Below are 26,836 nucleotides of genomic sequence, written 5' to 3'. Positions count from 1 at the left end.
TTATTATTATTATTATTATTATTATTATTATTATTATTATTATTATTTTATTTTATTTTATTTTATTTTATTTTATTTTATTTTATTTTATTTTATTTTATTTTATTTTATTTTCTAACATACAAAAAACCATAAGAACACCAAAAAAGAAAGAGAAAAAAGGAAGGAAAAAAAAGACAAAAAAACCCACAACACACCAGACCACATATACAAAAAAAAAAAAAGAAAAAAACTAACTAACCCCTCTATTTAAAGTACACCCTCCCCTCTTTGGAGTCAGAGACTCCAGCCTCGTTAGCCCCTCTACTCTCCCTATATCGATTTCCGGTACATACTAAATGGTCATACATATATCATGAATTTTACCCTAAACTCCTGTCTTCTTCTGGGCCCAAGAATATATTAGTCCCCAGCTTTGTTTTACATAGTCTCTTGGTTGTTCCTGTAGTGCTTCTGATAGAGTGCTCAGTTCTGTATGTCCCATAGTTTCTTTAACAGTTCTTCTATCGTCGGAACCTCTTCTGTTTTCCATTTTTGGGCCCAGAGTAATCTAGCTGCTGTGAGTATATACATGAGACAATGCTTCAATTTATTATCATTTACTCCTGAAATGACATTCAATAATGCCATTTCAGGTTTTATATCTAACTTCTACTGAGTAATTTCTTTTGCTAGATCCCATACCTGTGTCCAATAAATTTTGACCTTTTCACATGTCCCCCACATATGATAAGTTCCTGCATTTTTTTTACACTTCCAACATACATTGCTGTTACCCTCTGACATTTTTGCTAATCTTACAGGCATATAATGCCATCTGTAGAACATTTTGAGTATGTTTTCTCTTAAATTTACTGGTTTAAACATCTTATAGCTTTCTTTCCACATCTTAGTCCAATCATCAAGGTCCTCTAGAGATTTCTTAACTTATGGCAAATTGCTTCCAAAAGTTATACTTTCTGCATAACTGTACAACAGGATTTCATCCAATAAATGTTAATCAAAACAGTGAAAAAAAGCACCAGTACATTAAAGCAAATTTATAAGAATGCCTACAGGAATTAAATCTAAGATCTGTGTTAGCAACGGGACTCTGCTTGAAATTTTACTGCCAATCAAACACAATAGGGGTGGAAAACCCTTATCTCCAGCTATGTGTGAGATGGAAAGTAATGTATTACAGGGAGTATGAAGATATGTGTGGGTAGACCATGGATGCTAGAACAGACTGAACTCTGACAGAAACTCAGAGAATGAATTCCATTACTCTGCTGTATTTTCATTTATTCAAATGCTCTTACTCTGAGACATCGACCTGTGGTTTTCTACTTCTTCCATATGTAGATGACAGTGCAAATTAGATTTTTAATAAACAACAAGTATCATTGCCTGTTACTTTATTTTCATTTCCAAAGATTTTTCCTGCAACTTTTGTCATATCAACCACTATCTCTGCTAGTTCTGATATTCTAATTACAGTACTAGAGTTTTATTGCTCAGTCTCAGGTTAGGTTGTCCTTTTTTTGCCACATTAAGCCAAAAAAGATATACATGCATAATATTCTGGAATCCAGATTGATTGATTGATTGATTGATTGATTGATTGATTGATTGATTGATTGATTCATTCATTCATTCATTCATTCATTCCCCACCCATCTAGACCAAAGTCTACTCTGGGTGGCTAGTAACAATAGATAAAATAAAAACAATACAATACAATAAATAAAACAACAGTAGTAATATAGCTCAAGATGGGAAAAATATTCAAGTGATGATGACAGGAAGGAAATCCTGCCTAAAGAATCAGGTCTTAAGTTTCCTCTTGAAAACACCCAGCGAGGGAGCCAGAGAGATCTCTACTGTTCCAAAGGCGAGGGGCCTCTGCTGAGAAGGCACAGTTTCTTTTTCTTTCTCTCTGGGCCTCCCTTGGTGTTAGGCCCCTCAGCTACCCCTCCTGGCTAGAACGAGTGATTCGGGCGGATCTAGGTGGGAGGAGGCGTTCCGCTAGATCTCGAGGTTCTAAACCATTTAGGGCTTTATATGTCATCATTAACACTTTGGAATCAATACGGAAACAAACAGGCAGCCAGAGTGGGGGAAATATGCTGATATTTTCTCGTCCCACTGAGAAGTCTGGCTGCCACATTCTGCACTATTTGAAGCTTCTGCATCAATCTCAAAGGTAGCCACACGTAGAGCGTGTTACAGTAGTCTAATCTCGAGACTGCTACAAGCGCATGGACCAGAGTGGTGAGTGCTCCAACATCAAGATAGGGACGCAGCTCAGCTATCTGCCACAGATGGAAATAGGCAGAGCGGACCAGTGATGCCACCTGGGTTTCCATGGTGAGAGTCAGATCCAGATGGACCCCTAAGCTGCAAACCTTCACAGTGAGAGTCACTCCCCCAAAAGAGAGAGAGTTTCCGAATACACCAACGGAGGGACCACCTACCCTCCGAACCTCCTTCTTGTCCAGGTTCAGCCTCAGTCCATACTCCTGCATCCATTGCAGTACAGCCTCCAGGCAGCATTGAAGAGATGGAGCTGTATCCAGTGTGGTTGGAAAAAAGGAGATGTAGAGCTGGGTGTCATCAGCATACTGATGGCACGAAGCCCCACACCCCCTGATGACCCCACTCAGCAGCCTCATGTAGATATTAAACAGCATTGGGGAGATAATCGAGCCCTGCGGAACCCCACAATTGAAGCTCCATGGGGCCAAAATACTCTCCCCAAGCTGTACTCTCTGAGGGCGGTCCTCCAAGAAGGATCGGAGCCAGGCGAGCACCAGACCACCAATGCCCAGCTCAGAGAGCCTCCCCAGGAGGATACTGTGGTTGATGGTATCGAAGGTGGCTGAGCTATCGAGGAGGACCAACAAAGACATTTTGCCCCTGTCGGCCTCCCTCAGCAGGTCATCAAACAGGGCAACCAATGCCATTTCCATACTGTGGCACGGCCGGAAGCCTGACTGGAATGGATCCAGGGCATTGGTGTCATCCAAAAGAGCCTGGAGCTGGTCAGACACCACCCTCTCTACCATTTTGCTAAGGAAAGAAACATTGGCGATGGGCCTATAATTGATAAGAACAGTCTGGGTAAAATGAAATAACAGTCTGGCTAAACTGCAAACAAAACCTTGCATGGCATAAACACAAACCCTCAAATTGATAGATTTTTGGTAGAAGGACAGATCCATATTATTAGAAGACCTTATCTAATAGGTATGGATTTTTTCTTCTTGTTTGGGAATTGCCAACTGTACATGTATGCTGTATACTGGAGTTCAGGTATAGCCATCTTGTCACAGGTGTTCAGTGTCTCATTGTCTAAACCCTCTTTAAGCATGTAACCCATGATTTTAACAGACCCTGACTGGAAAGGCTTCATATGTTTGTCTTTAATTTTTGTCCCATCAGTTTCCTTTAAGAGGCATGTCTCCATCAGTTCCTTCTGTCTCTTCCGAAGAAACTCAACTTCTTTGTACAAAGTCTTGAGATCCATCCTCTCCTGAATCTTATTCCAGAAAGTGTTGTTGAAGTGCACATAAAGCATCCAATCTAAAGCACACCACTCTTTCACTTTTTCCTTGCTTTCTGGGTTCATTGTCTGTACAGTGTCTAGACTCCTGGCATTCATCTTGAAATAAACCACATCATCCAGATCCCAGCATAAAATATCCTTTAGAAGGATCATGGACTCATCAAAGTAATCAGCAATCAAAATCAAATTGAAGTTCTGTTCAACGTCTTGTATCACAGACTGGACATAGTGCTCTTCATATACTGCATTGTTGTCATAGCCAAAGTCAAACCACATGTTATTCTTGGCATATATGTTCCAGCGTCGCTCACTTAGATTATAGTAATTCCATGGAGATGAAAGAAATTCATTCACATTCTTGGACTTTCTAAATGCTGGTGTAACCGATTTGTAGTAAACATAGGAAGATTCTAACAATGAAGCTGGGTGCCTCAGAATAGAAAAATAGAAGGTATCTCTTGGCATTACTCTTTTTACCTTAAAAAAAACACAAATATATATTTGGTTCAGTGAAAAGTAAAGAATTTCTGTAGTCTAAAATTAAGACAGCTGATATAATACATTGTTTGCAGAGCTCAGGGCCTGACTACGCAGGGAAAAGATGTAGGAAATAATGTGAGTTTCAGGGGGCTGATTCAACTCTTTTCCCATTGAGTAACATGATGCAAATCAATCTGGCATCCCACACACCCAATCCTTAGTTTTTCCTCTCCACCAGAAACTCTTCTACTTTTAAAAAAGTTGAATCCTTTTACTTTGGTTCAAAGCATGTGAAACAATGTACAAATCCAGTAAATCTCTAAAATCTGAGAATCAGCTCCACAAGGTTACCGTTACCGAAACTGAAAAAGCACGCTTTGTGCCTTTTCAGTTTCGCATTGCTGGACTGGAATATGTACAAATTCTTTCAGAATGACAGCTGACAATCCTTAATTTCGCTTTCAACTAAATATCATTCTAGACTTCTTGAAAAAAATGATTCAGTAATATATGACTAATGAATCCATACGAAACCAAAGAGACCAAATACCAGATGAATACATTCAAAACAGAGATAATGAAGGGAGGGATAATCCCCATACTCTGCACACAACTAAAAAGAAAAAAGAAGCATGATTCTAACAAACTCAATGAAATAATACAAAGGAAATATTTATCTCTAATCCGCTGGTAAACAGAATGGATAATATCAAGGACAGATATACTTAGTTGCTAAATTCCAAGCAAGATCTTACAGAGGATTGTGATTACCATTTTACAAACATACAGTTGAGTAGTACAGCTGTCTTCTATTTAACAATATACTAAAAGATATTTAAAATAATAGAGAAAACTTTGGTGCAAAGAAATTCAGTAGAAAGAAATCATAACCAAAGATAACAACTAACTTTGCAACAATAGTTACAAAAACACTGATTAATCTGTTTGGTCATTCAAACCAATTGGAGACATGATGTTTAAACTATGGATGCAAAATGCCTCATATTGTGCAGATAACAATCCCAAGAACAATCTTTTATCCTCAATAGACCAAATTTTCCAACTGCACAGAACAGAAAATAGGAGGGTCAGTGTGAATTTTTCAAAAATATGCTGAGTTAATAGAGCCTCCAAAACGTCATTACATATCTTTGGTTTATGCTCTGTTAATGTAATTTTCAGAGTTCTTGTAGTTGAATGCACACAAAGTTTGTTAGAAAGGTGTCTAATGATATATATCATGAATGTGGAATTATGATTAGAAAAAGATCTGAATGTAAATTTCTTATTGCTCTCAGGATGGACTGTCTCCTGGGATACTAGACACTGTGCATGACAAGAACATTGTCCACTTTTGTACAAACTCAGGGGAAGCAGAGTGGCTCCAATACTGAGGCAAAATGTAGCACAAGCCATTATTAGAGGATATAATATAAGATCGGGTTGCAAAAGAACTCCCATATATATATGGGGGGCAATGCAGAAAGAGTCTATAATTATGTTTCTAGAAACTCGAGGCTGACTGAAAGGGTAATTCACATTGACTCTAGGAATATGTGGGTAACCATTTGTTGGTAACCCTTAGGTAGCAAAATTTCTTGGACTGCTCCTCAGTCAACCCTATGCTGAGTCACAGGTCCTGTTGAGGCATTTTGGTTGCTCTCACTTTATTTACTTCTGTACATCCCCTTACATAAAGAGTTCCCCAGGTACACAGAAACAGATTCCAAATTTTGGATGGCTTTACTTCACTTCCAGAGTGGTAGTCACTCAGCTACCTAGGTTAGTTGTTAGAAGGAACAAATAACAGCCTTTCCTGGACTGTAAAATTCAGATTGCCATAGCAAGAGAAGGATCACATGCTACAGGCTTTTCTGCATTTAAAATTCCCTACCTGTGGAAAGCTAGCCTGCCAGAAAAGAGAAATTCCAGCCCAAAGGTGGCAAATCTTTAACACTCTGGTTGTTTTTAGGCTACAACTCCCAGATTTCCCAGCCTGTAGTGCCTACGATAAAGGATTATGAGGGATGTAGTCCAGCAATTTAGAATGCCAAAGGTTCACTATTCTATTCTCTCCTCTTTCCCTAGCATACTAGTATTTTCTTTGTGGTAGGAGATTACATGGGGAGGGCAAGAGTATGGGAGAAATATGGAGCAGCAAAGCTGTAAAGCAGTGCATTAACATAGTTCGTGCACATAGCAATTGCCACTACAGCACAATGTGTTTGTCTGTGCACATTAAAATGATAATATTTGTCTATGAACAAATAAATAATAATAATAAATAATTAAATAATTAAATAAATTAATAAGTTTACTTTCACACAATAAATAATAATCATGTTCCATCAAGTCAGTTCTGACCCATGGCAAGTCAGGTTTTCTAGGTAGAGACTACTCAGAAGGGATTTACCATTCTCTTTTTTCAGGGGTATCGTGAGACTGTACAGCTTGCCCAAAGCCACACAGGCTGGCTCTACTCATAGGAGGCACAGTGGGGAATCAAACTACCAACCTCTATCTCTGCAGCCAAATACTTCAACCATTGAACTATCTAATCAGCTTGAACAAATAAAATAATAAAGAAATATGTCCAGCAGGTGCCTGAGGAAGAGGGTTGTAATTCACAAAAGCTCACACTGAAGTCAGAGCCTGTTCAGATTGGGAAAGTTGGCCTGGTTGTGCTTGTCTTTAGTGCAATCTATTTTTTCTGTTACCTGAGCGATCCTTCCATTCACATTGGAGATGTTTGTTCTCCTATGAGAAGGGTCCAGGTAGGTCTTTGGTTCGCCAGTTTATTCACAAGTAAACTTCTCCAGGTTTACTTGTGAGCAAGGAGGCAACAGTGGTGGCATGACAAGCTTCTAGCAGTGGTACCAGCACAAAAGAAAAACGTTGACGTGAATGTTGTGGAGACGAGGCAGGTGGACCTCCCCGTTTTTCCTGCCTTTCTCCTCAGCCAAGGTTCTGCTGGGACTGTGCTGCCTTGGGGGATTAGAGTCTGAGCAGGCAACTCAGTTGTATTCTTCAGAATGGAGGCTGTCAAGGAAAGCCAGTCTCCAATCCAGCTGGTTTTCCCAGAAATTGCATTTATTTATTTTCCACACATCTCTTCCCCCATAAGCAACCACTAAGCCAAAAATAATTTGGGATGGGAGAGAGGAAGAGATTCTGTCATTTGTTGATGAATTTGGGGAGGTGAGGAGTTGATATAGTCCCACACCCTGCCTTTCCCCGTGGCTCTCATTCAGCAGTAACTACAATAACTTTCCTTTTTTTCCCTTTTTCCTTTTTTTTTTTTTTTGGTTAAACAAAGCAAGTGACATAGCAAAACAGCAATGCATCTAGCTAGCATAATAATACTGCCAATGTATCTCATTTATCTAGAATAATGTTGTATCAATAGGGAAATGTTTTTTAAAAAATAAAGTGGTAGAGAAAATGAAAATATTGGAGGGGGTTTCCAATCATCCATTAAAATATCAAAACCCACTGAGTAGTTCACAAGGTTGTCACCTCAGATAACACTGCCCACAGCTCCATTCAGGTGCAAATTAACCATCCACACAGGCTACACAAGAGGATAATTAGGAGTACACTGAATCGTGTAAAAAACAAACAAACAGAAGCCGTCACATTGTGCCAGAAAGGAGCAGGACAGGTCTGAAAAGGAGTGGGATGGATCGCTCCAAATCAAAACACATGTTGTCCTTGTAATTTGATTTGAATCAAATTGCACCCAAACCGATCCAAATGGTAAGCTATATATCCATCTAGAAAGGTTCTAAATCTCTTAGTCTTCGTGGCCACAATTATTTTGATTTTATTTTTGTCATACATGATGAAACAGACTAACATGGCTATCTTTTTGAAAAAAAAAGAAGTGTAGGATTCTGGATGGAGAAAAGAACTCCCCCTTCCCTTCCCGTGCAGGCACCAATGGTGAGCAGATACAAACACATTATTCGCCACATATATTCTAGAATGGTACAGTACAGGAAGAGCTGAACCAACGTGATATTGGTGTAATTTTCTTCTAAACTGGTAAACACTCAAAAAATAGAATGTTGGCTGTATATGTACACTGGTTAAGTGCAGGCACAATATAAGTTACGTGTAGTCAGGCATGCAGAATTAACATATCTCATTCTTGTTAAATCTATGCAGAAATGCATCTGAAATATTAGTCTGTTCAGTTTTGCAGACCTGAACTACAGTACAACACCAACTGACAACACCAGAGTGGTGAGGAAGCAATAATGATTGCACAGGACCCCCGTTCTGCACTCACCTCAAGTGCTTTAAATCTCAGATGATTGCACATGATGCTGAAGTTTGGGCCAATAGTCTTGAACTCCTCAACATAGGATGCCCTGAAAGAGTAGGGGTAACCCAGGTGAACATCATTGTGACGTGGAAGAGCCACAGTGAGGTTGTGTTTCTCTGAGAAGCGGAAGAGGATGTTGAGGATAGTGCTGCTGGCAGTTTTGTGTGTTTTGAGGAACATGACATGAGTGGTAGGTTGACAGGTTTTGACAATAGTCCATGGCTTTCTACAGAAAATGCATAAGAAAAGGGAAGAGGATTATTGTTAGTGATCACATTTTCCATTTGATAATCTTACATTGCCTACTACTTCTGTATCTTCTGAAATAACTTGTTAAGGAAAGAATAAAGACACGGGTCGTGAATCTTTTCCAGCACTACCCATCTGGATTCTCCCTGCAGCAGTGGGCAAGATCTAGGGGTCCTGGAGGCAGAGCAGTAGGGTCTACTACAATTCTAGTGCCACTAAGTAGGTGCAGTATCCTATAATCTTCAAATTTTGTGCATATGAAAATGGGTGTTTAAATCTAAATTAACTGTTTCTGGTGCCCAACTCAGTTTATCTTGGCACAAAGTTACACAACAGGTTCCTCCCCCCAATGTTTTTAACTGTAATTTGTTTGTTTTTAAAACATTGACTATCTTTGTTGTTTACCTTCCTTGAGCATCAGAAAGATTGATATAAATATATTCAAATCAAATTAGTGTGATGAAAAAGAGAGAAACAGATTGCTTTGAGCAGATTAAAATATGAGCAAATTAATTTTAGCATAAGAAAACACTTAGAGAAACAAAAAAAGAAATTGTGAAGACAATAAAATAATAGTTTTTTAAAAGAATACAGAAAATAATCTGTGGTGTATACATGGAAAAAACAACTACTTTTTCATATATATATATATATATATATATATATATATATATATATATATATATATATATATATATATATATATATATATATATATATATATATATATATATATATATATATATATATATATATATATATATATATATATATATATATATATATATATATATATATATATATATAGGCTAACTAAGCAGCCTGAACACTATTATGGTCAACCTGTATTATAAAAAAGGAATCCATGTGGATGGGAATAAGCTGAGCTCTTGCAGCTTTCATTGTGTGAGATGTTTTATCCATTACTGGAAAAAAAAAACTCTAGACATTATATATTTTGTTGTTATTATTGTTGCAAATTGTACATGCATTTTAGAACCAGTTATGGATCACCTGTCAGTGCCCAAGTGAGGATTTTTCTACAGCATCAAGAAATATTACCAGTGCACAGGACTGCATTATTTCAGGGTCAAATCTGATGATACAGTTAGCATGTCATTAGAAGCAGATCTCCTGTGAGACTCAAAGATTCCTGTTTATCCTAGCAGAAGCTTCTTCATCTCTTCCTCAGAAAGATCTATTTCCATCCTACTGCAAGTCTGTGGCTGGGTCTAAATTCTTCGCCTAGTTGGGGGCACACTTGAAGAGGAGGAGTTCTTTGGATCCTATTAAGCCAGTGTCTCATTCACTCCATCCTCAGCATTCCCCAGCTCTATGGCATCAAAGTAGTGAGTGGTACAGAGCCTCCTGGGGACATTGCAAGACCGTTGGAATTGAGATAAGACTTTCTCTGCTAAATTTGAAGGTCTATCTCCAACTTTGGAGGGGGATTTCTCACACTGAACCGAGTAGTATAGGGAGTTAAGTTGATGTTCTGCATTCTTTGAATTATTGTCATATATGATTTTTTTAGATAAAACTTTATTTTGGTCTAATGGAAATGGAATCCAGTGCAAAAAAGGAGGAACAGGTCTAATAGAGCATGGTCACAGGGGAGATTACCCTGGGTTGACCTGGGGTTCTCTGTGCCTTACCCGAGCATTCAAATAACTATTGTCATTCACACAGAAATGTTTAATTATCCCAAGAGGGTATGTTTCAAATGTCTGGATGTCACACAGTCTCCCTTCTCCTCTGCCATTATCAGTGCTCTTTTCTTTTGCCATCCATTCCCTGCTGGCACTCATTGTGGCAGAAAACAGATATCCCAATGTTTCATAACATATACTTAGTGTTAAGGTAGTGTTTCATAACACATTACATATTAGTGTTAAGGTTGTGCAGTTGAGGAAATAAATATTCAGATGAATAGTGAGGAAAACAGTGCAAACAGTAGGATTAATACCTATCTAGTTGTTCTGTTAACCTTGCAATCCACCTTGTAATAACTTAAAATATTTTAGAACTGATTTAATTTTCTAACAGAGTCGCACTTTAGTGTAGCCATTTTGGGAAATTAACTCACGTGGCAGTCTTTTGCTGAACAAATCCTATCATTGTAACTATTCCCAGCCAAAGAGTGAACAATGCAAATGGTTTCATATACCTGCAAAAAAACAAAAGAAAAAAACAAGATATGTTTTGATTTTCTAATATGATAGCACTGATGTAACTCTTGGGCCATGTGTATACCACCGATTTTCATACAACATACAAGAATTTTGTATGTTGTAACTCATTTACCTCCACAACATAGTATTTATTTATTAAATTTCCTGTTTTCACGTAAAAATTGTGATGCATATTTTTACTGCTATAAATATACATACTGTTTATTGGCAGTTGCATTATTACAAGTGGAACTGATTATATGGCACAATTTGCTAGTACAGTTCTTCAAGTATACACAATCCAGATAAAATAGCACATGACTCTTCCAAACTGGGGAATACTTCCCTCCATTTTCTCCCTTTCTCCCCCCCCCCCTTTTTTTTTGCCAGAAAGCATTGTGATGCTAACCAGGCTTTCTATTTACAAAGGGCACTTCTCTGCAAACAGCTTCTTTTCAGAAAAATCTTCATCTGGAAAAGTCCAGAGTAAGGCAAGGAAGATTGTGCCATCAGCGTTACCACTGTTGTGAATTACTGTCATGCTTGTCTGCTGTACATTTATACTTTACATAAAATTATCACAGTGTGCATATATAGTACACATGTGAGTAGATAGACAGATATAGAAGATATCATAATACATTATTATATCAGAAAAATTGCTTTAAAGTGCTCCATGGCTTTTGGTCCTTTTCCATAATAGATTAACATGGCTACCCATGTGGATGTCTTTCATTGTAATATTTTTCTCATTTTATCAATCTGTATATCCACAGGTGGTGTGAGCAGGGAGGTTTTGCACTGCAAACTAATGTGAAGTCACACACTCCACCCCAGATCATGAAGTGCTTCTGTGAACATCTCTTGACTGAGGATACCACATTATACATTTGAGAAAACAGACCTGATCTATAAATGTTTATGCTAAAATAAATTTATTAGATGTCACAAAGTTCCTTTTCTGTAGGACTCTGAGCTACAGAGAACCATAGTTCTCACAGAGAAAGGGGTGGTGTCAGATATATAAATTACAAAAGCTGAGTTATTTGCATTCTGTCTTGTATAACATTGCAAAGCACAGCCATCTCCACACATGTAACATGCATAAGGCACTGCTTTACACTCATGCATTGTGTTAGGAAAACAAATGACAGGCCATTCTCAATTTATAAACCAACCCAGAATTCAGGAATTGCAATGGTTATTTTCTAGTAGAGTGTGGCAGCTATCATTCACCAGAGTGTTCGCAAAGGGCATACATCCCCAAATCAGGTAAATGAAATCTAGGAAAGGGCTTTATCTAGTGGAGGGTTGATACAAGGCAGAAACAATGGCAATTGCATCAATAATATATGGAGAATCCAGTACTGAATTTCATAGTTAAATCATCAGAGACTGGAATTTGTCACCAAAAAAAACCACCCCATTTTATTTCAGTATTGCTTTATATTTATTTAGTTATTCATTTTCTTCATATAGAGAGAATTACGGTAGTCTATTTTTGAGATTACCAATGTATGAATCATTGTCACTAGACATTTCTTATTCAGATAGGAGCATAACTGGGCACTCAACCAGAGTTAGTAAAGGCAGTCTCAGCCACAACCAGTATTTGAACCTTCACAACGAGTGCCAAGTCCAGGAGTATCCCCGACTGCAGACCCAATCCTTTAGGGGGAGTGTAACCCATCAAGGTTAGGTTAGCTGCCATCTAACCAGTCTGACAATCCTCCTAACGGTAGGATCTCTGTCTAGTCTGGATTCAGTTTCAGTTTATCGGCCCTCATTCAGTCCATTATCAACACTAGGCAGAACTCAAGGATGTGTGCAGCATCTCCTTCAGATGAAGCAAAGGAGAGATAGAACTGTATGTCATCAGTGTACTTGTGACAGCACATCCCAAATCTCCATATGACTTCTCCCAGCAGTTTCATATAGATGTTAAAAAGCAGTGCAATCATATGCCCATTTATTTTAATGATGTTCACTCCCAGTAAGAGTGTCTACGATTACAGGCTTAATAACAGTAGATGATGAGTTTGATGCCCTGAGATGGCATTGCTCTGTGATATATGATTATCTCTCCTTCTTAGATGCACACCTCAGGGTAGCTAGTGGTTTGACAGTTCAAGGGAAGCTGTGAGTCATGGTGTCAGGAGATTAAACTCTGTTACAAGTCTGGACATCTAGCAGGGTCTACTAAGGCAGAATGGTCAAAGCTGAGACATCAGATTCAGATGCACCCGTCATTTTCAGTATGAACAGTCACATCAGCAGAAGAGAATGAGAGTTCTAGTGGTCATAGGAGCAGATAAACTCCGGAAGGGCAGTTATTTTCTTGAAATCATGGAGGGTGGGTGAAATGCCGGTTGATTGGAGGAGGGCCAATATTGTTCCTATCTTCAAAAAGGGTAAAAAGCAGGATCTGGGAACTATAGACCAGTCAGCCTGATATCAATTCCAGGGAAAATTCTGGAGCAGATTATAAAATTAAAGTGGATTTAAACAGACATTTTCAGTTACATAGCTACCAGATGTTGTATTCTAGAAATAATAAAATCAGATGAAATTGCAGCTCTAATACTGACGGAACGTATAGCACAAACGGTTGGGACTATAATGCAAAGTCTGACGAAGTAATATTGATTAGACGACTGAGAAGACCTATCTATATAACCTTCATTCAATACTCCCTAGTACCAAAAATGACTAAATTGAGGCTATAATACTTTGGGTACATTGTGAGATCAAAATTCACCAGAAAAGACAATAACTGAACATTAACTGAATTTGAACAACGTTGTATTCAAAAAGATAAAAATAAAAAGAGAGGACTAACCTCACTAATATATAAAAACATTATTGAGAAAGAATATGGAAAAGGTGGAGGATCTAAAACAGTGTGGGAAACAAATTTAAATATTAATATACCTGAGGAAATTTGGACAGGAATTTGGAAAAAATACCCATATAAATCTATATCAGCAAGTGTGAAAGAAATGGTTCTGAAGGTAATGCATTGGTGGCATCTATACCCTACAAAGCTACATAGAATTAATAAAGATATATCTGATAAATGTTGGAGGAACTGTGGACAAAAAGGAACTCTGGAACATATGTGGATCTCATGCCCCAAAATAGAAGCATTTTGGCAGGAGGTAATTAGATGGACAGAGACACTGACTAATAAAAAATAGATATTAATGAAACATTATTGTTATTTTCATTATTCACAGGGGAAATGAGAAACTAGAATATAAAGAATTGGTTGCAAATCTTATAGGCACCGCAAGATCTAAAATAGCTAAAAAATGAAAAAAAGCCCAAGATCTCTCATTGCAAGCATTCACGAGTAAAATATGGCATACATTGCTGATGGAAAAAATGACTAATAAAGTTAGATTACATAGAGGAGAAATAAGCCATAGTAAATTCACTGAAAATTGGAAGCCATTATTAAAATATGGCGATAAAATAGATTTTGAGACATGTGGTTTGAAAAAATTTTTAGATTGTTGGTCGATATTTCTTTAAAAGGTGACGGGGAATGGTATAAATGTGATTTGGAGAATTGCGGGGAATAGCTTTGTATTTATTATTTGTAATATGGTAGATTGTCTTTTCATTCTTTAGAAATATAAATAAATAAATAATTTTTTAAAAAGACAATAATGCTGGGGAAATTTGAGGGCTGCAGGAAAGAGATTGATAAAATACTGTATTAGGTGCATTTATTTTCTAAAGTAAGCCACAGTCCTGAGTTTGCAAAATCTGAGCAGATTTGTTTACCATAGGATTTTTTGAAAGTCACTGATTTATAGAAGTGATTTGACAACACACAATGATCAGAGGAATGTTACTGTTGAACCACAGTTTTTAGAATTCCTTATTCACTAGCCATGTTGGCTAGGAATTTCAGTCCAAAGAAGTAATTTGTCCAAGCTCTGCAGGTCTCATGATTCCTGACCCATCTACTTCACAGCATTAAGACTGCCACAGTACTTTAAAATGGATAGAAATAGCCACCTGTTTAGTACAGTGATCACGGCACTTAGAACTTGAAATTTCCAGAAGTTACCAGGATCACAAGTAAGCATGCTGAGTCCTGGAACACATGTTAAAAACATGTTGTTTAGCCTCCTTCAGGCTCAACAACTTTATGATGTAACCAAAAAGCCTGGCTTCCAATCATAAATTCCTCTGAAAAATCATTTGGCAGTGACGTCGTTTTCAAAAGAACCAGATTAAGAATCACAACAGGAGTTTGTTCTAACTCCAAGGGTAATAATTTCACATGGCTTATGTAGGAATAATGCATTTTACTTAACTCAGCTATATGAGTACAAGGTGCTGTTCTATGATTTTAAAAACACCCTACTGCCGGATATCTGACAAGTATAAAGGGGGTTTAAAATATACCCTGTACAGCATGGAAACCTGAGCATAATGAAAGATCTTGTTCCTAACAGGGAGTTTATTTTCAAATAAAGCTGCCTCAGGTTAGAGTATGGGTACAGCTTTTGAACAGAGTGGCAGGGAGACAGAAGAGAAGTCTCAAATGTCTGCAGCACATTCTTCATTTCTTTAATTTTCTTTTTTTTTTTCTTTTTCTCTCTGATCCTTGGTGTCCAGATTGATGTTGGGCAGTTTTTCATGTATTTGAAATCCCCGTGCAGCAAGAATGCTGGAATGCTCATTTATATGTGTTATAAACAAGCACTCCAGCAGTCTTGGTTTTTCAGAATAGAATATTTCCAGCTTCTGTCCTGTCATATTGCTGACTGGTACAAAAGGCTTCTTGCTTAGTAGGCAGACTTAATGCATCAGGCTGGAAAGCAACAAGCTTCTGTTTTAACCATTGTTATCCTAACGTATACTGACTTGATAGCTCAGTGAGTTAGGTTTCTGGCTATGGAGTCAAAGCTTGGAAGTTAAAGTCCCTGCTGTGCATTGCAGAAGAGTCAGCCTATGTGGCCTTGGGCAAGCTGCACAGACCCAGGATGTCCCCAGAAGAAGAGAATGGTAAACCATTTCTAAGTACTCTTTACATAGAAAGCCCAGAAAACGGTCACCATAAGTCAGAACTGACTTAACAGCACAAAATTATAAATTATTATCCTTCGGTGGAAAGGAGGTTGTTGCTGGACTGTAGGTCCCATCATCCCTGCCTGTTGGTTATGCTAGCTGAGGCTGATGGCAGCTGAAATCGAGCAAACGTTTGGAAGGCTACAGATCTCTCCCAACCCCCAAACCCCTTTGTGATAGAGCTTCCTTTGCAGTGAAATGAACTAGAACTAAAGCTGCTTTCCTAGATTTGCTTGTGAATCAAGGTTCCAAAGCTGACATCATCAGACATTAACAAGGTATTTCATAGGACACATGGCTAGGATTGGTATAACCTTCAAAGACATGCTCCTCTTGTTGTTCATGTGTTACTGTCCGGTTTCAAATATATTCAATTCTTTACCTCTGAAATTCTAAACAGGAGCTTTGGAAGTGTGAATAGCTACTGTGAGCCAGGTTATCACTATATAAGTTGTAATCGTGAAGGGTAAAGCAACAAAGAATTATGTGAGCACTGCTTCATTGCACAGCGACAGAGTGAGGGATCCCCCTCCCCAACTGAATCATGGGCCACTGATGCTGGCCAACATATAGACTAAATGAAATCTAGCAGAAAGAACCCTATTAGTCATTTTTGCAAGGGTTTCTATTATTTTGGGGTATCTTGGATCATTAGTATTCACTCAGATTCTAACGACTATGCAGTAGTAGTGATGGTGCTGGTGGTATGGTCTTTATGTACATCCAATGCAGATATTATGAACAGAAGACCTGTTAACCACAATATACTGTTATATACTGTTATCTTGCAGTATCTTTAGTTATGTATTTCCTGATACTGTTGTTGTGTATAATTTCCTGCTTTATTTAAATGTTTTCTGGCAACGGACAAAGTGATTACAGTGTATGTCCATTGGTTTATGTCAGAGAAGCAGAACGTCAGAAACTAGGTGGTCACCTCTTTCTTTCTTGAGAAAATGATAAGAAGGGTACAGCTTTGTTTTCTTTCAGGCAATCTATTCCAACATTGTATTTGCTTCAAGTAAACTAGTTGTACAGTATTTTAATTTTTTTACAACCTAGAAACAGATGTGAAGCGGACAATGTTATGGTTTGTCAGGATATGTTAAATGAATACAGTACATTGTTAAATCTGCTTGAGGCCACGGATCCAAATATTTTTTTATATGAGCAAGTCTGAACAAGAGGTCTGCCCTGGTGAGCTGCATAAGATCTTGTATTTGTTGCTTTTTTAAGACCTGTGGGTATCTGTGATTCACCTGCTGTACTGCTATTCTGCAGACTGCCTGAGGTGTAGTTAAGTTAAATATTAAAAACCTTTGACATAACTAAGATCCTGCTTTAGCAATCAAAACAAGCTTAATAAATGAAAAGGTCGGGTGCTTTTGAATAAATTCTCTATGAGAAGTAGCACTACAAAATATTTCATAAGTTGCTTTTAATGTTGTATTATTGTTCAACATTTTGTGCAAAGAGTATCTGTCTGAGAAGGAGGGTTGTTCTCCAGTCCAGTCCAGTCCAGGAAAGCTCCTGCACCTTTAAGATGGGGAGGGAGAGCATGTAGACTACAGCCCTGAATCCATTTTTGTTTTCCACCAGAGTCCTAAGTGCACCAGATGGAAACAGATGCAGACTAATAGCCTTGAAAGACTGATAGATTTATTACTCATTTTATTTTTATCATATCTTTCCTCCAGTGATTTCAAAGCAGCATGTGCGCTTTATGCTTGCAACACCTTTGTCAGGTGAATCTGAGAGAGAGTGACTAGCTAACTGTCATCCAGTGTACTGGACATCTCAGTATGGACAAGAACCTGGATCGATCACATCACAGCCCAGTGCTCTTAGCACTGTTTCTCACTAGAATTGATGTAATGTCACATTTTCCACCCAGGAATTTCTTTTCATTATCGGAACTGGAGCTCATGACTCACTTCATATGTAACTTTATTCCCAATTTTTCCCCAAATGTTCTTGGTTTTAACAGCCAAATTAGGAGGTTGGAAATATATTTCTCTTTTTACTGTTATTGAAAATTTGTGAATCACTTAAAATAGTGGCTGACCCCTGCAAACCATTCAGAGATCTGTCGCTAGATTCTAACCTGGATTCAGGCTGAGGGCTACTCTCCTCCAAGAGGTCTGCTTGGTACCTAACCTAATGTTTGGGCAAGGGGGAGGTTTGACACCAGCCACAAAGAGTATTGGGTTTTCATACAAACCATGTAAGCTATAGTTCAGGGCCTCATCTTGTGAGGGACCCCTAAATAAACTTTTAAAAGGATCAAATGTAAACAATTATTAAAATAATCTACTTCTTTTTAAAAAAAAATACTACAGGAGCTCTTAAAACTAATTATAGCTTAAAATCTCAGTGGCCAGACTACTCCCACATATTTATGCTAGAGTAACTCCATGGAATGGCCAAGGGCTCTGGAGAACAAGCTTCAAATCCTTGCTCAGCCATGGACACTGACTGGGGGAATAGAACTGGTAAAACCACTCCTGAAATATCTTACCTTGAAAGCCCTATTAGGACCACTATAAGTCAGTTCCGACCTGATGGCACACAACTCACATACACAACACAACTCCATGGGCATAAATCTCAGCAGCAGTTGCTGCAAATTAAGAAGTTAGTGTAGGGATTCAGTATTACACATAATCACATAACTGGTGTGCAATAGTAAATGCCAATGCCAGCTTCTTAACATGCAGCAATTTGTAGCTGAATTTTACACTGATGGAATTACTTTGGTGGGTGTAACTAACAGGATTCTAGCCAATGTGTCTTAATCTGGTCCTGGGCAAAGACCATTTTATTTTGCCAATCCCTTAATAGGTGGTAGTTTACCACTGTTTCTGCAAACTTTTATTCTGTTGCTTTGTGTTTTTAATTGATTTTATCCTAAAGAGCTGTGTTCCCCTGCTCTCTGTTTTTACCTTATGGTTGTGTTTAAAACATTTTAATAGTAAACTGTATTTTTATTGTACAGTCATTATTTTGCATTGTTGGCATTTTTACCCTTTGACCTATCTAGATAATATGTGTTGTATGGTGGCCTATCAACAGTAAAATGCTATTCAACATCTATATGAGGCCGCTGGGTGGGGTCATCAGGGGGTGTGGTGCTTCGTGTCACCAGTATGCGGACGACACGCAGCTCTACATCTCCTTTTTGCCAACCGCAGGAGAAGCCGTCCTGTGCCTCCAGCGCTGCCTGGGGACTATACTGGAATGGATGCAGGAGAACGGGCTCAGGCTGAACCCGGACAAGACGGAAGTGCTGAGGGTGGGCCCCCCCACAGTCGGGGATTTGGGTAACTCCCTCTCTTTTGGGGGGGTGACTCTCCCTGCTAGGGATGGGGTACGCAGCTTGGGGATCCATCTGGACCCGGTGCTCTCCATGGAGTCACAGGTGGCATCGGTGGTCCGCACCGCCTTTTTTCACCTTAGGCGGATAGCCCAGCTGCGGCCCTACCTGGAAGTGGGGGCGCTCACCACCTTAGTACATGCGCTCGTAATCTCAAGATTAGACCACTGTAATGCGCTCTACGTGGGGCTTCCTTTGAGGCTGCTGCGGAAATTACAGGTGGTGCAGAATGCGGCGGCCAGACTACTTAGTGGAGTGAAAAAATTCCAACATATTTCGCCCACTCTGGCCGCATTGCATTGGCTGCCCATCAGGTTCCGCATCGACTTCAAAGTGCTAATGCTTACGTATAAAGCCCTAAACGGTTTAGGGCCTCGATACCTGGCGGAGCGCCTTCTCCCACCAAGTTCTACCCGGGTCACACGGGCGAGCCAGGAGGTGAGGCTGAGGAGCCTAACGCCGAGGGAGGCCCGGAAAGAGAAAACAAGAAATAGGGCCTTCTCGGCGGTGGCTCCTCGCCTGTGGAATAACTTACCTCCTGACATTCGCGGAGCTCCCTCGCTGGGCACTTTTAAGAATCTATTAAAGACCTGGATGTTTCGGCAGGCCTTCTCATAAGACTATTTTTGATTTTCTTATTTCTTTATTGTCTTTTTTCTTTTACCTGTTTTTGTAATTTGTTGTTTTATTCTTATTGTATTTTAACTTTGCTGTAAGCCGCCTAGAGTAGTCTTCGCGACTAGATAGGCGGGATATAAATAAAATAAATAAATAAATAAATAAATAAATAAATAAATAAATAAATAAATAAAAAGATATATGGAAGTACAGAGAAATAAACGACTAAAACACTAGATGTGCATCATTTATGCCAGTCCTTCTGTGGCCAACATCCAGGTGAGCAACACCACAAGAAAGAAGCAGATAAAAGAGTGAAGAAGCTGACATTGGGTGTGGATGGATACAAATAATCAAAAGTTAAACAGGGACGAGTGCAGAGCTCAGGAACTAGTGGTCCACACCCAGAATTTGCGAAGCACTCCTGTTTAAAAGTGATTTTCTCCCCATAATTGATCATCTGATATGTTGTTATTATTTGCTTTGCATAATATAGCAAATATAACTCATTGCATTAGTCTTTGCCTTGCTTTAAAAGAAATGCTTAGGACTGATATGGGAATACATACATTAAAAAAAAAGCTGTACAGCTGCTCATAAAAGCTAAATTTGAAAGGAACTGAAAATGTTACTCTGCTCCCATTTGTTACATTTCTGATGAAATTTATTTATTTATTTATTTGATTTATATCCTGCCCATCTGGCCTATTCGAGTGGTCGACTAGACCAGATGGGCGGGATATAAATCAAATAAATAAATCAAATAAATAAATAAATAAATAAATAAATAAATAAATAAATAAATAAATAAATAAATAAATAAATAAATAATGTGATTTTGTTACAAGTTTCATTGTTGAGTAAAGTAACATGTTATAGATAACTGCATTATATGTAACTGGTTACTTCCAAGCTCTGGCCGTACCTACGGGAAAATAACTTAGATGGAAGGAGAAAAAAGAAGAATGTAAATGGAGGGAGGAGGAGGAGGAGAGGCCTGGGTTAAAGCAGGTGTGGCCAGACTTCATATTTACAACAGTGATGGTGGCTGGTGCCCATTGAGATATAGTGGGTCAAAAGGTGGATATGAATTAAAAAAATGAAGTCCAACTCCACCCCGCCCAATAATAATATATATTTTTAAAGAGAAGAATCTAACCCCAAAACCCATAGCAAAATGTTTTATTTTGAAGTCTCTGTGATTAAGGCATATGTTTAATAGGCAAAACAAATACAATGGCCCAAATTCTATTGCTAAGAGTAGTAAATCACACTAGAATAGGCCCATTGAATCAGTGGAGATTTAGTGAGTCAACTCCTCTGTAAGTTCCATAGATTCAAATGGACCTACTGTAACTTACTATGATAAAGTAAATCACAATTAGAGTAGACCAATTTGAATTAAAATAATTTATGGAGGAGACAGCCAGCTGACTGTTCTTCTGCCATTTAGAAGCTGGGCATTGTCTACCATGTTACTATGATACCACTGAAAAGGAGAGAAGCTGCAAAACGGCATTACAGTATGTAGACTCTTCTTGGAGGCCAAGTGGACTTCCTTTAAAGGTTTCCGGGCTGCTTGTACAGAGCTCTTCACTTCTTTTTTCCTAAATGCCACCCTGTCACGTTGGTTGTTCTGAAAAATGGAAACTGGTGCAAAATAACTCCATACATTTCATGGCTTACTGAGCATTTCTACCTTTGTTTCCTCATTCCTGTTACAAGAAAACCCTAAACATTACTGCATGCTGTATTTGCGAAGGCTTTCACAGCCGGGATCTAATGGTTGTTGTGGTTTTTTCGGGCTCTTTGGCCATACTCTGAAGGTTGTTCTTCCTGACGTTTCGCCAGTCTCTGTGGCCGGCATGTTCAGAGGACAGCACTCTGTGCTCTGGTGTAGTTTGCTTGGGACTGGAGTATTTATGGCGGTGAGATAGGCGTTTGCCTACACATGACTATCAGCCAAAAAATGAGAAGTCAAGATTGGGACAAGATTGATACCCTCTCTTACAAAAAGATGGAAAAAGAAATGATGAACCACACAGCCAGACAAAAACAGAAAATCAACAAATGCCAAACAAGCCGACAGAAACCTACACTAGACACCTTGTGCATCATCATCAACCTATCGGGACACCAACTCTCCCCAGAAGAAACCTCAGTCTTAAGTAAAGGAGGAAATTTTGCAGTCACACCCAGTAAAATTCCTGTGGAAGACATCATTGCCAACATGGAATCAGCATTATATCATCTTCCAGAAGAAAAAGCAGAGGAAATAAGAGGTGAGGTGACTAGGATCCTACGGAAAGCAAAAACCCCAAAAAGCAACATAACAAGAAAGGAGAGAAATGTCATCAAGTCCCTGAACTCAGACCCGGACATCATCATCCTGCCAGCAGACAAAGGCAATGTCACAGTAATCATCAAAACAGAAGAATACAAGGACAAAATCAGTGAACTTCTAGACCCCACCACCTACAGAAACCTGAAACGGGACCCAACCAACAAAATCACAAAACAAACATGCTGATCAGGAGTTCCTCCCTGCACCCCAATGTCCTTCAACAAATCTGCAAGACAGAAGCTCTCCCACTAAGACTATACAATGGACTCCCCAAAATCCACAAGGACTCAATCCCACTCAGTCCCATTGTAAGTGCCATCAGCTCCCCAACATATGAATTAGCCAAACACCTAGCAACCCTCCTACAGACCCACATTGGACAAACCTCATTCTACATCAAAGACTCAGGACATTTCATAAGCAAGATCAGCACCCTAAAACTCAACCCTAGGGACAGACTAATCAGCTTTGACGTAGTACTGTATCCCTGTTCACTAAGGTACCGATAAAGGACACCCTGACGCTCATCCAGCAGTTCTTTACAGAAGACATCAAGGCCCTTTTCCAACATTGCCTAACGACCAGCTATTTCCAGTGGGATAATGCATTCTATGAACAGACAGATGGAGTGGCCATGGGGAGCCCCCTCAGCCCGGTCATAGCAAACTTCTACATGAAGCATTTTGAAAAAGTTGCCCTGGCTTCGGCACCCCACGCACCCACAGTCTGGTTCCGATATGTGGATGACACCTTCGTAATTTGGAGCCATGGTGAAGAAAAATTGGAAGAATTTCTGAACCATTTTAACAGCATCCCCCCAAATATACAATTCACCATGGAAAAAGAAATAGAGGGCCAACTCCCATTCTTAGATGTCATGGTCATACGCGAAACTGACCTCCAACTGGGACACAAGGTCTACAGAAAACCAACCCACACAGACCGGTACCTACACAAAAATTCCAACCACCAACCACAGCAAAAAAAGAGGCATAATCAAAACACTGGTAGACCATGCAAATTGGAACTGTGAAGCTCAGTTTCTCAGCACTGAACTAAACCATCTGAATTGGGCCCTACAGGAAAATGGCTACTCCAAAAATGAAATCACAAGAGCCATCAAACCAAGAAAACAACACCAAACTGAAGAAGAAAAACAGCCACCCACAAATAAGGTATTCTGCCATACATCAAAGGGTCATGGACCGCATGGGGAAACTTTTGAAAAAGCACAACCTACAAACAGGATTCAAGCCCACCACAAAAATACAGCAAATGTTATGGCCAGCAAAGGACAGAAGGGACCCCCTCACCACTGCAGGAGTATACCGGATACCTTGCAGTTGTGGCCAGGTATACATTGGAACCACAAAACGAAGCATCTGCACCAGAATCAAATAACATGAGAGACACTGCAGACTAAAACAACCAGAAAAATCTGCAGTAGCTGAACATGCCCTAAAACAATCTGGACAAGAAATTCTATTTCAAAATACTGTAATACCGGACAGAACCAGCAATCATTACGTCAGACTGCACAGGGAAGCCATTGAAATCCACACTCACCAGCAGAACTTCAACAAAAAAGAGGAAAGTTTGAAACTCAACAAAACTTGGCTTCCAGCTCTGAAAAATACAGCGTGCAAAAGGTCAACGACCTCTACCCAGCCACAAGGACCGGGGATCACTACACACAAAAGACCAGCTAATGACACCCATCAATCACAGTGACAGATAATCTCTCCTCCTTATCACAACAATACACCCACAACAAGACACACTAATCACCCATCTCCTGAATAGGACAAAAGCCTATCTCACAGCCATAAATACTCCACTCCCAAGCAAACTACACCAGGGCACAGAGTGCTGTCCTCTGAAGATGCTGGCCACAGAGACTGGTGAAACGTTAGGAAGAACAACCTTCAGAACACGACCAAAGAGCCCAAAAAACCGACAACAACCATTACTACATGCTGTCTTTACAATGTGTCTTCCTGCTTCTGTTTTGTGACTTAGCGATACATAGATGTAATGCATCTAAATTTTAGCATTTTGACTATGGATGAATTTCTGTTTCCAGTCCATGTCACTTTTGTGTGTTGTTGTTGTTTAGTCATTAAGTCATGTTTGACTCTTCGTGACCCCATGGACCAGAGCATGCCAGGCCCTCCTGTCTTCCACTGCCTCCCAGAGTTGGGTCAAATTCATGTTGGTAGCTTCGGTGATGCTGCCCAACCATCTCGTCCTCTGTTGTCCCCTTCTCCTCTTGCCTTCACACTTTCCCAACATCAGCGTCTTTTGTGTGTACTCATTTATAAAACTGTTCTCCCCATTATTTTGCTTTTTAAAAAATTCTGTGTTAAAAATGACATCGGAATACATGCCCAAATACTGCATGTATTTTGAACATCTCTCCTTACAAAATACTGATTTCCAAAAGTGACATATTTCAAAGTACACATTTCTAAATGTATTTTAATGAATTTTTGTTACTAATCTAAGAACTTTATAATAAAATCCAAATATTTAGCAGTCTGGGAGATACTAATTTTCTGGTCCGCATATCACTACAGGAGGTGTTTGCATCAGAATTTTCAAAAACTGAATTGCCCAACTATCTTTAGTTTAGACACAGCTTGTTTGTTTTTAACTGGGCAAAATAAGTCTTACAACTTTGAAATGTTTTGGAGAAATATCCACAGTTAAGTGTAGAGGTTTCCCTCATCTCTGATGAAGAACAACACAATAAAAAGGGAAAGGAAGACTGAATGAGGTGTGATTGTGCTGGGCACAGTTCTGCCATGCGTTGGAAGGTTATACTTGCAATAAGCAGAAACTGCTGATGGCTTATCCTGCAAGAGGTCCAAAACAGGTTGGGGAGTTACCCAAGGGTTCAGAGCATGTGCTGAGGGCATAACTTTTTACTTAAAGGGTATCTGCCACTGCATCCCAAGCATCTCTCAAAGTACTTGCCTTTTCCAAGGGCATACAATAGCTTTTTTCTGAGATAGACACAAAACTTTATAAATGTAAGTTAGCATCACTGAATTAGTAGGGATTTGTTGAGTCAATATCTGTGTTAGTTCCATTGATTTAATGGTCCCACTCTAGCTAGATTGCAAGGTCTGGCTTCCAGCACTGGAAAATACAGCCTGTAGAAGGTCAACGAACTCTACCCAGCCACAAGGACCAGGGATCATCCAGCTAAAGACAGCCATCACTCACAGTGACATATAATGTCTCCCACTTATCACAACAATACATCCACAACAAAAACACGCTGATCACCCTATCTCCTGAAAAGAACAAAAGCTGTTCCCACAGCTATAAATACTCAACTGTCCAACAAACAGCAACAGAGCACGGACAGAGTTCCTACTCCAGTCCTCTGAAGATGCCGGCAACAGAGACTGGTGAAATGACAGGAAGAACAACCTTCAGAACACAGCCAAAGAGCCTGGAAAACCCACAACAACCATCAGATCCCGGCCGTGAAAGCCTCCGAGAATATATTGAGCATATTTACAATTGACCTATACACTATTATGGGAATTCTAGAAAAACATACTATCAACTTAACATAAAATTTTTCCCAGATGGTTTTTTCCCAACCTAAAGATCCATAGTTTAACAATCTAATCTTAAATTAAATACACACCAACATCCCAAGCATGTCCTGGTATTCGATACAGAGACTCATCATCATTGATGCAGTTAGAACATATATTTGTTCAAGTTTTCTTGCAGGTAAAATACTACTATTTTCCCCTTACCTCCAGACGCCTTTCATTCTGTCTCTACTACAGACATGTGCATTTCTTGTTAGCAAGCTGACTTGTCCTTTGCTCAGTCTCTCAGCAGTTCCAGTAAGAGCAAAGGGAGTGACTAAAGTACAGATATGTGGAGAAATCGGAATAAAGTGGGTGGGATGTTGCTATTTACAAAGGCATCAATAAAACAGAGCAAAAACCATCAACTGATCAAATGAAAGTATGTTTATCCAAACTGAAAGAGCTAGATTATTTTTTTATTCTTTACAGGAAATCTCTAAAATCTTCAAGTATAAAGAAACTCAAAACCTCAATGCCAGTTTCAAGTTTTGTTTTCTTAATAATGTTTTGAAAGCTTATTAAGGGCTTTATCAGACAGGCATTTGTCCTGCTGTTACAGGAACAGATTAATTAGCTCTTTTTTATGGCAATTACACAATAAGCAGACCTATTTGCCCACAGGGAACACCAACCCGCACTTTATTCAACCCTCGTCAAAGACTTCTACTTTTTTGGTGCAGGTTGGTGCACTCTAGTCTGTTAGCAGTGTGTAAGATCATTGGGAATGGACTAAAATCAAGCCTGGCACTGTCAAAACTGCCAAGGCTCCTTCCAGTTTGAAGTTCCAGTATCATGAGGTGGTTTAATAAGCCACTTCAGGATATGGTCAAATTTTGCACTTCCTCTGCTCCTCTGCAGAGGAATAGGGGAAGTGAATTTATTAAAAACAATTTTTTTTTGCAGTTTTGGGCAGTTTCCTAGTTTGGCATGACACACAAGGCAAAGAAAAAATAATAATGTAATCTAACTGATTCAGTGCATTAGTGATGGTTTAACGCAGGGGAAAATAATAATTTCACTTCCCCTGA

The 26,836-nt window shown here is 39.1% G+C and overlaps 1 protein-coding gene and 1 long non-coding RNA gene across 2 annotated transcripts in view; one reads left to right on the top strand and one right to left on the bottom strand.

Annotated features, from left to right (window-relative positions):
• Positions 1 to 11,690, top strand: part of LOC140706009 (uncharacterized) — a 17,670-nt gene extending 5,980 nt beyond the window's left edge. Inside the window, exon 3 of the long non-coding RNA XR_012085685.2 lies at positions 11,551 to 11,690. This is a non-coding gene — a long non-coding RNA (uncharacterized LOC140706009). The remainder of the gene's footprint in view (positions 1 to 11,550) is intronic.
• Positions 532 to 26,836, bottom strand: GAL3ST2 (galactose-3-O-sulfotransferase 2). The gene is made up of 4 exons (XM_020786426.3): positions 25,971 to 26,836; positions 10,690 to 10,770; positions 8,319 to 8,580; positions 532 to 4,024 (listed from the first exon to the last, which is right to left on the bottom strand). Exons 1-4 carry the CDS (start codon positions 25,985 to 25,987, stop codon positions 3,218 to 3,220), a joined length of 1,167 nt encoding a protein of 388 aa, XP_020642085.2. The 5' UTR covers positions 25,988 to 26,836; the 3' UTR covers positions 532 to 3,217.

The sequence above is a fragment of the Pogona vitticeps genome, chromosome 3, assembly GCF_051106095.1.
Source record: "Pogona vitticeps strain Pit_001003342236 chromosome 3, PviZW2.1, whole genome shotgun sequence".
In the NCBI taxonomy this organism is placed as follows: domain Eukaryota; kingdom Metazoa; phylum Chordata; class Lepidosauria; order Squamata; family Agamidae; genus Pogona; species Pogona vitticeps.
Note: the sequence above shows the minus strand (reverse complement) of the source record. Positions and strands in the feature narration are given on the sequence as shown.

Bases quoted from the DNA above. Each gene is read 5' to 3' on its own strand.
- GAL3ST2 (XM_020786426.3), bottom strand. The intron at 8,581-10,689 runs GTGAGTTAATTT...CATTTTCTGTAG, and splicing joins GTTCAGCAAAAGACTGCCAC to AAAGCCATGGACTATTGTCA. The intron at 4,025-8,318 runs GTGAGTGCAGAA...GTTTTTTTTAAG, and splicing joins TGAGATTTAAAGCACTTGAG to GTAAAAAGAGTAATGCCAAG.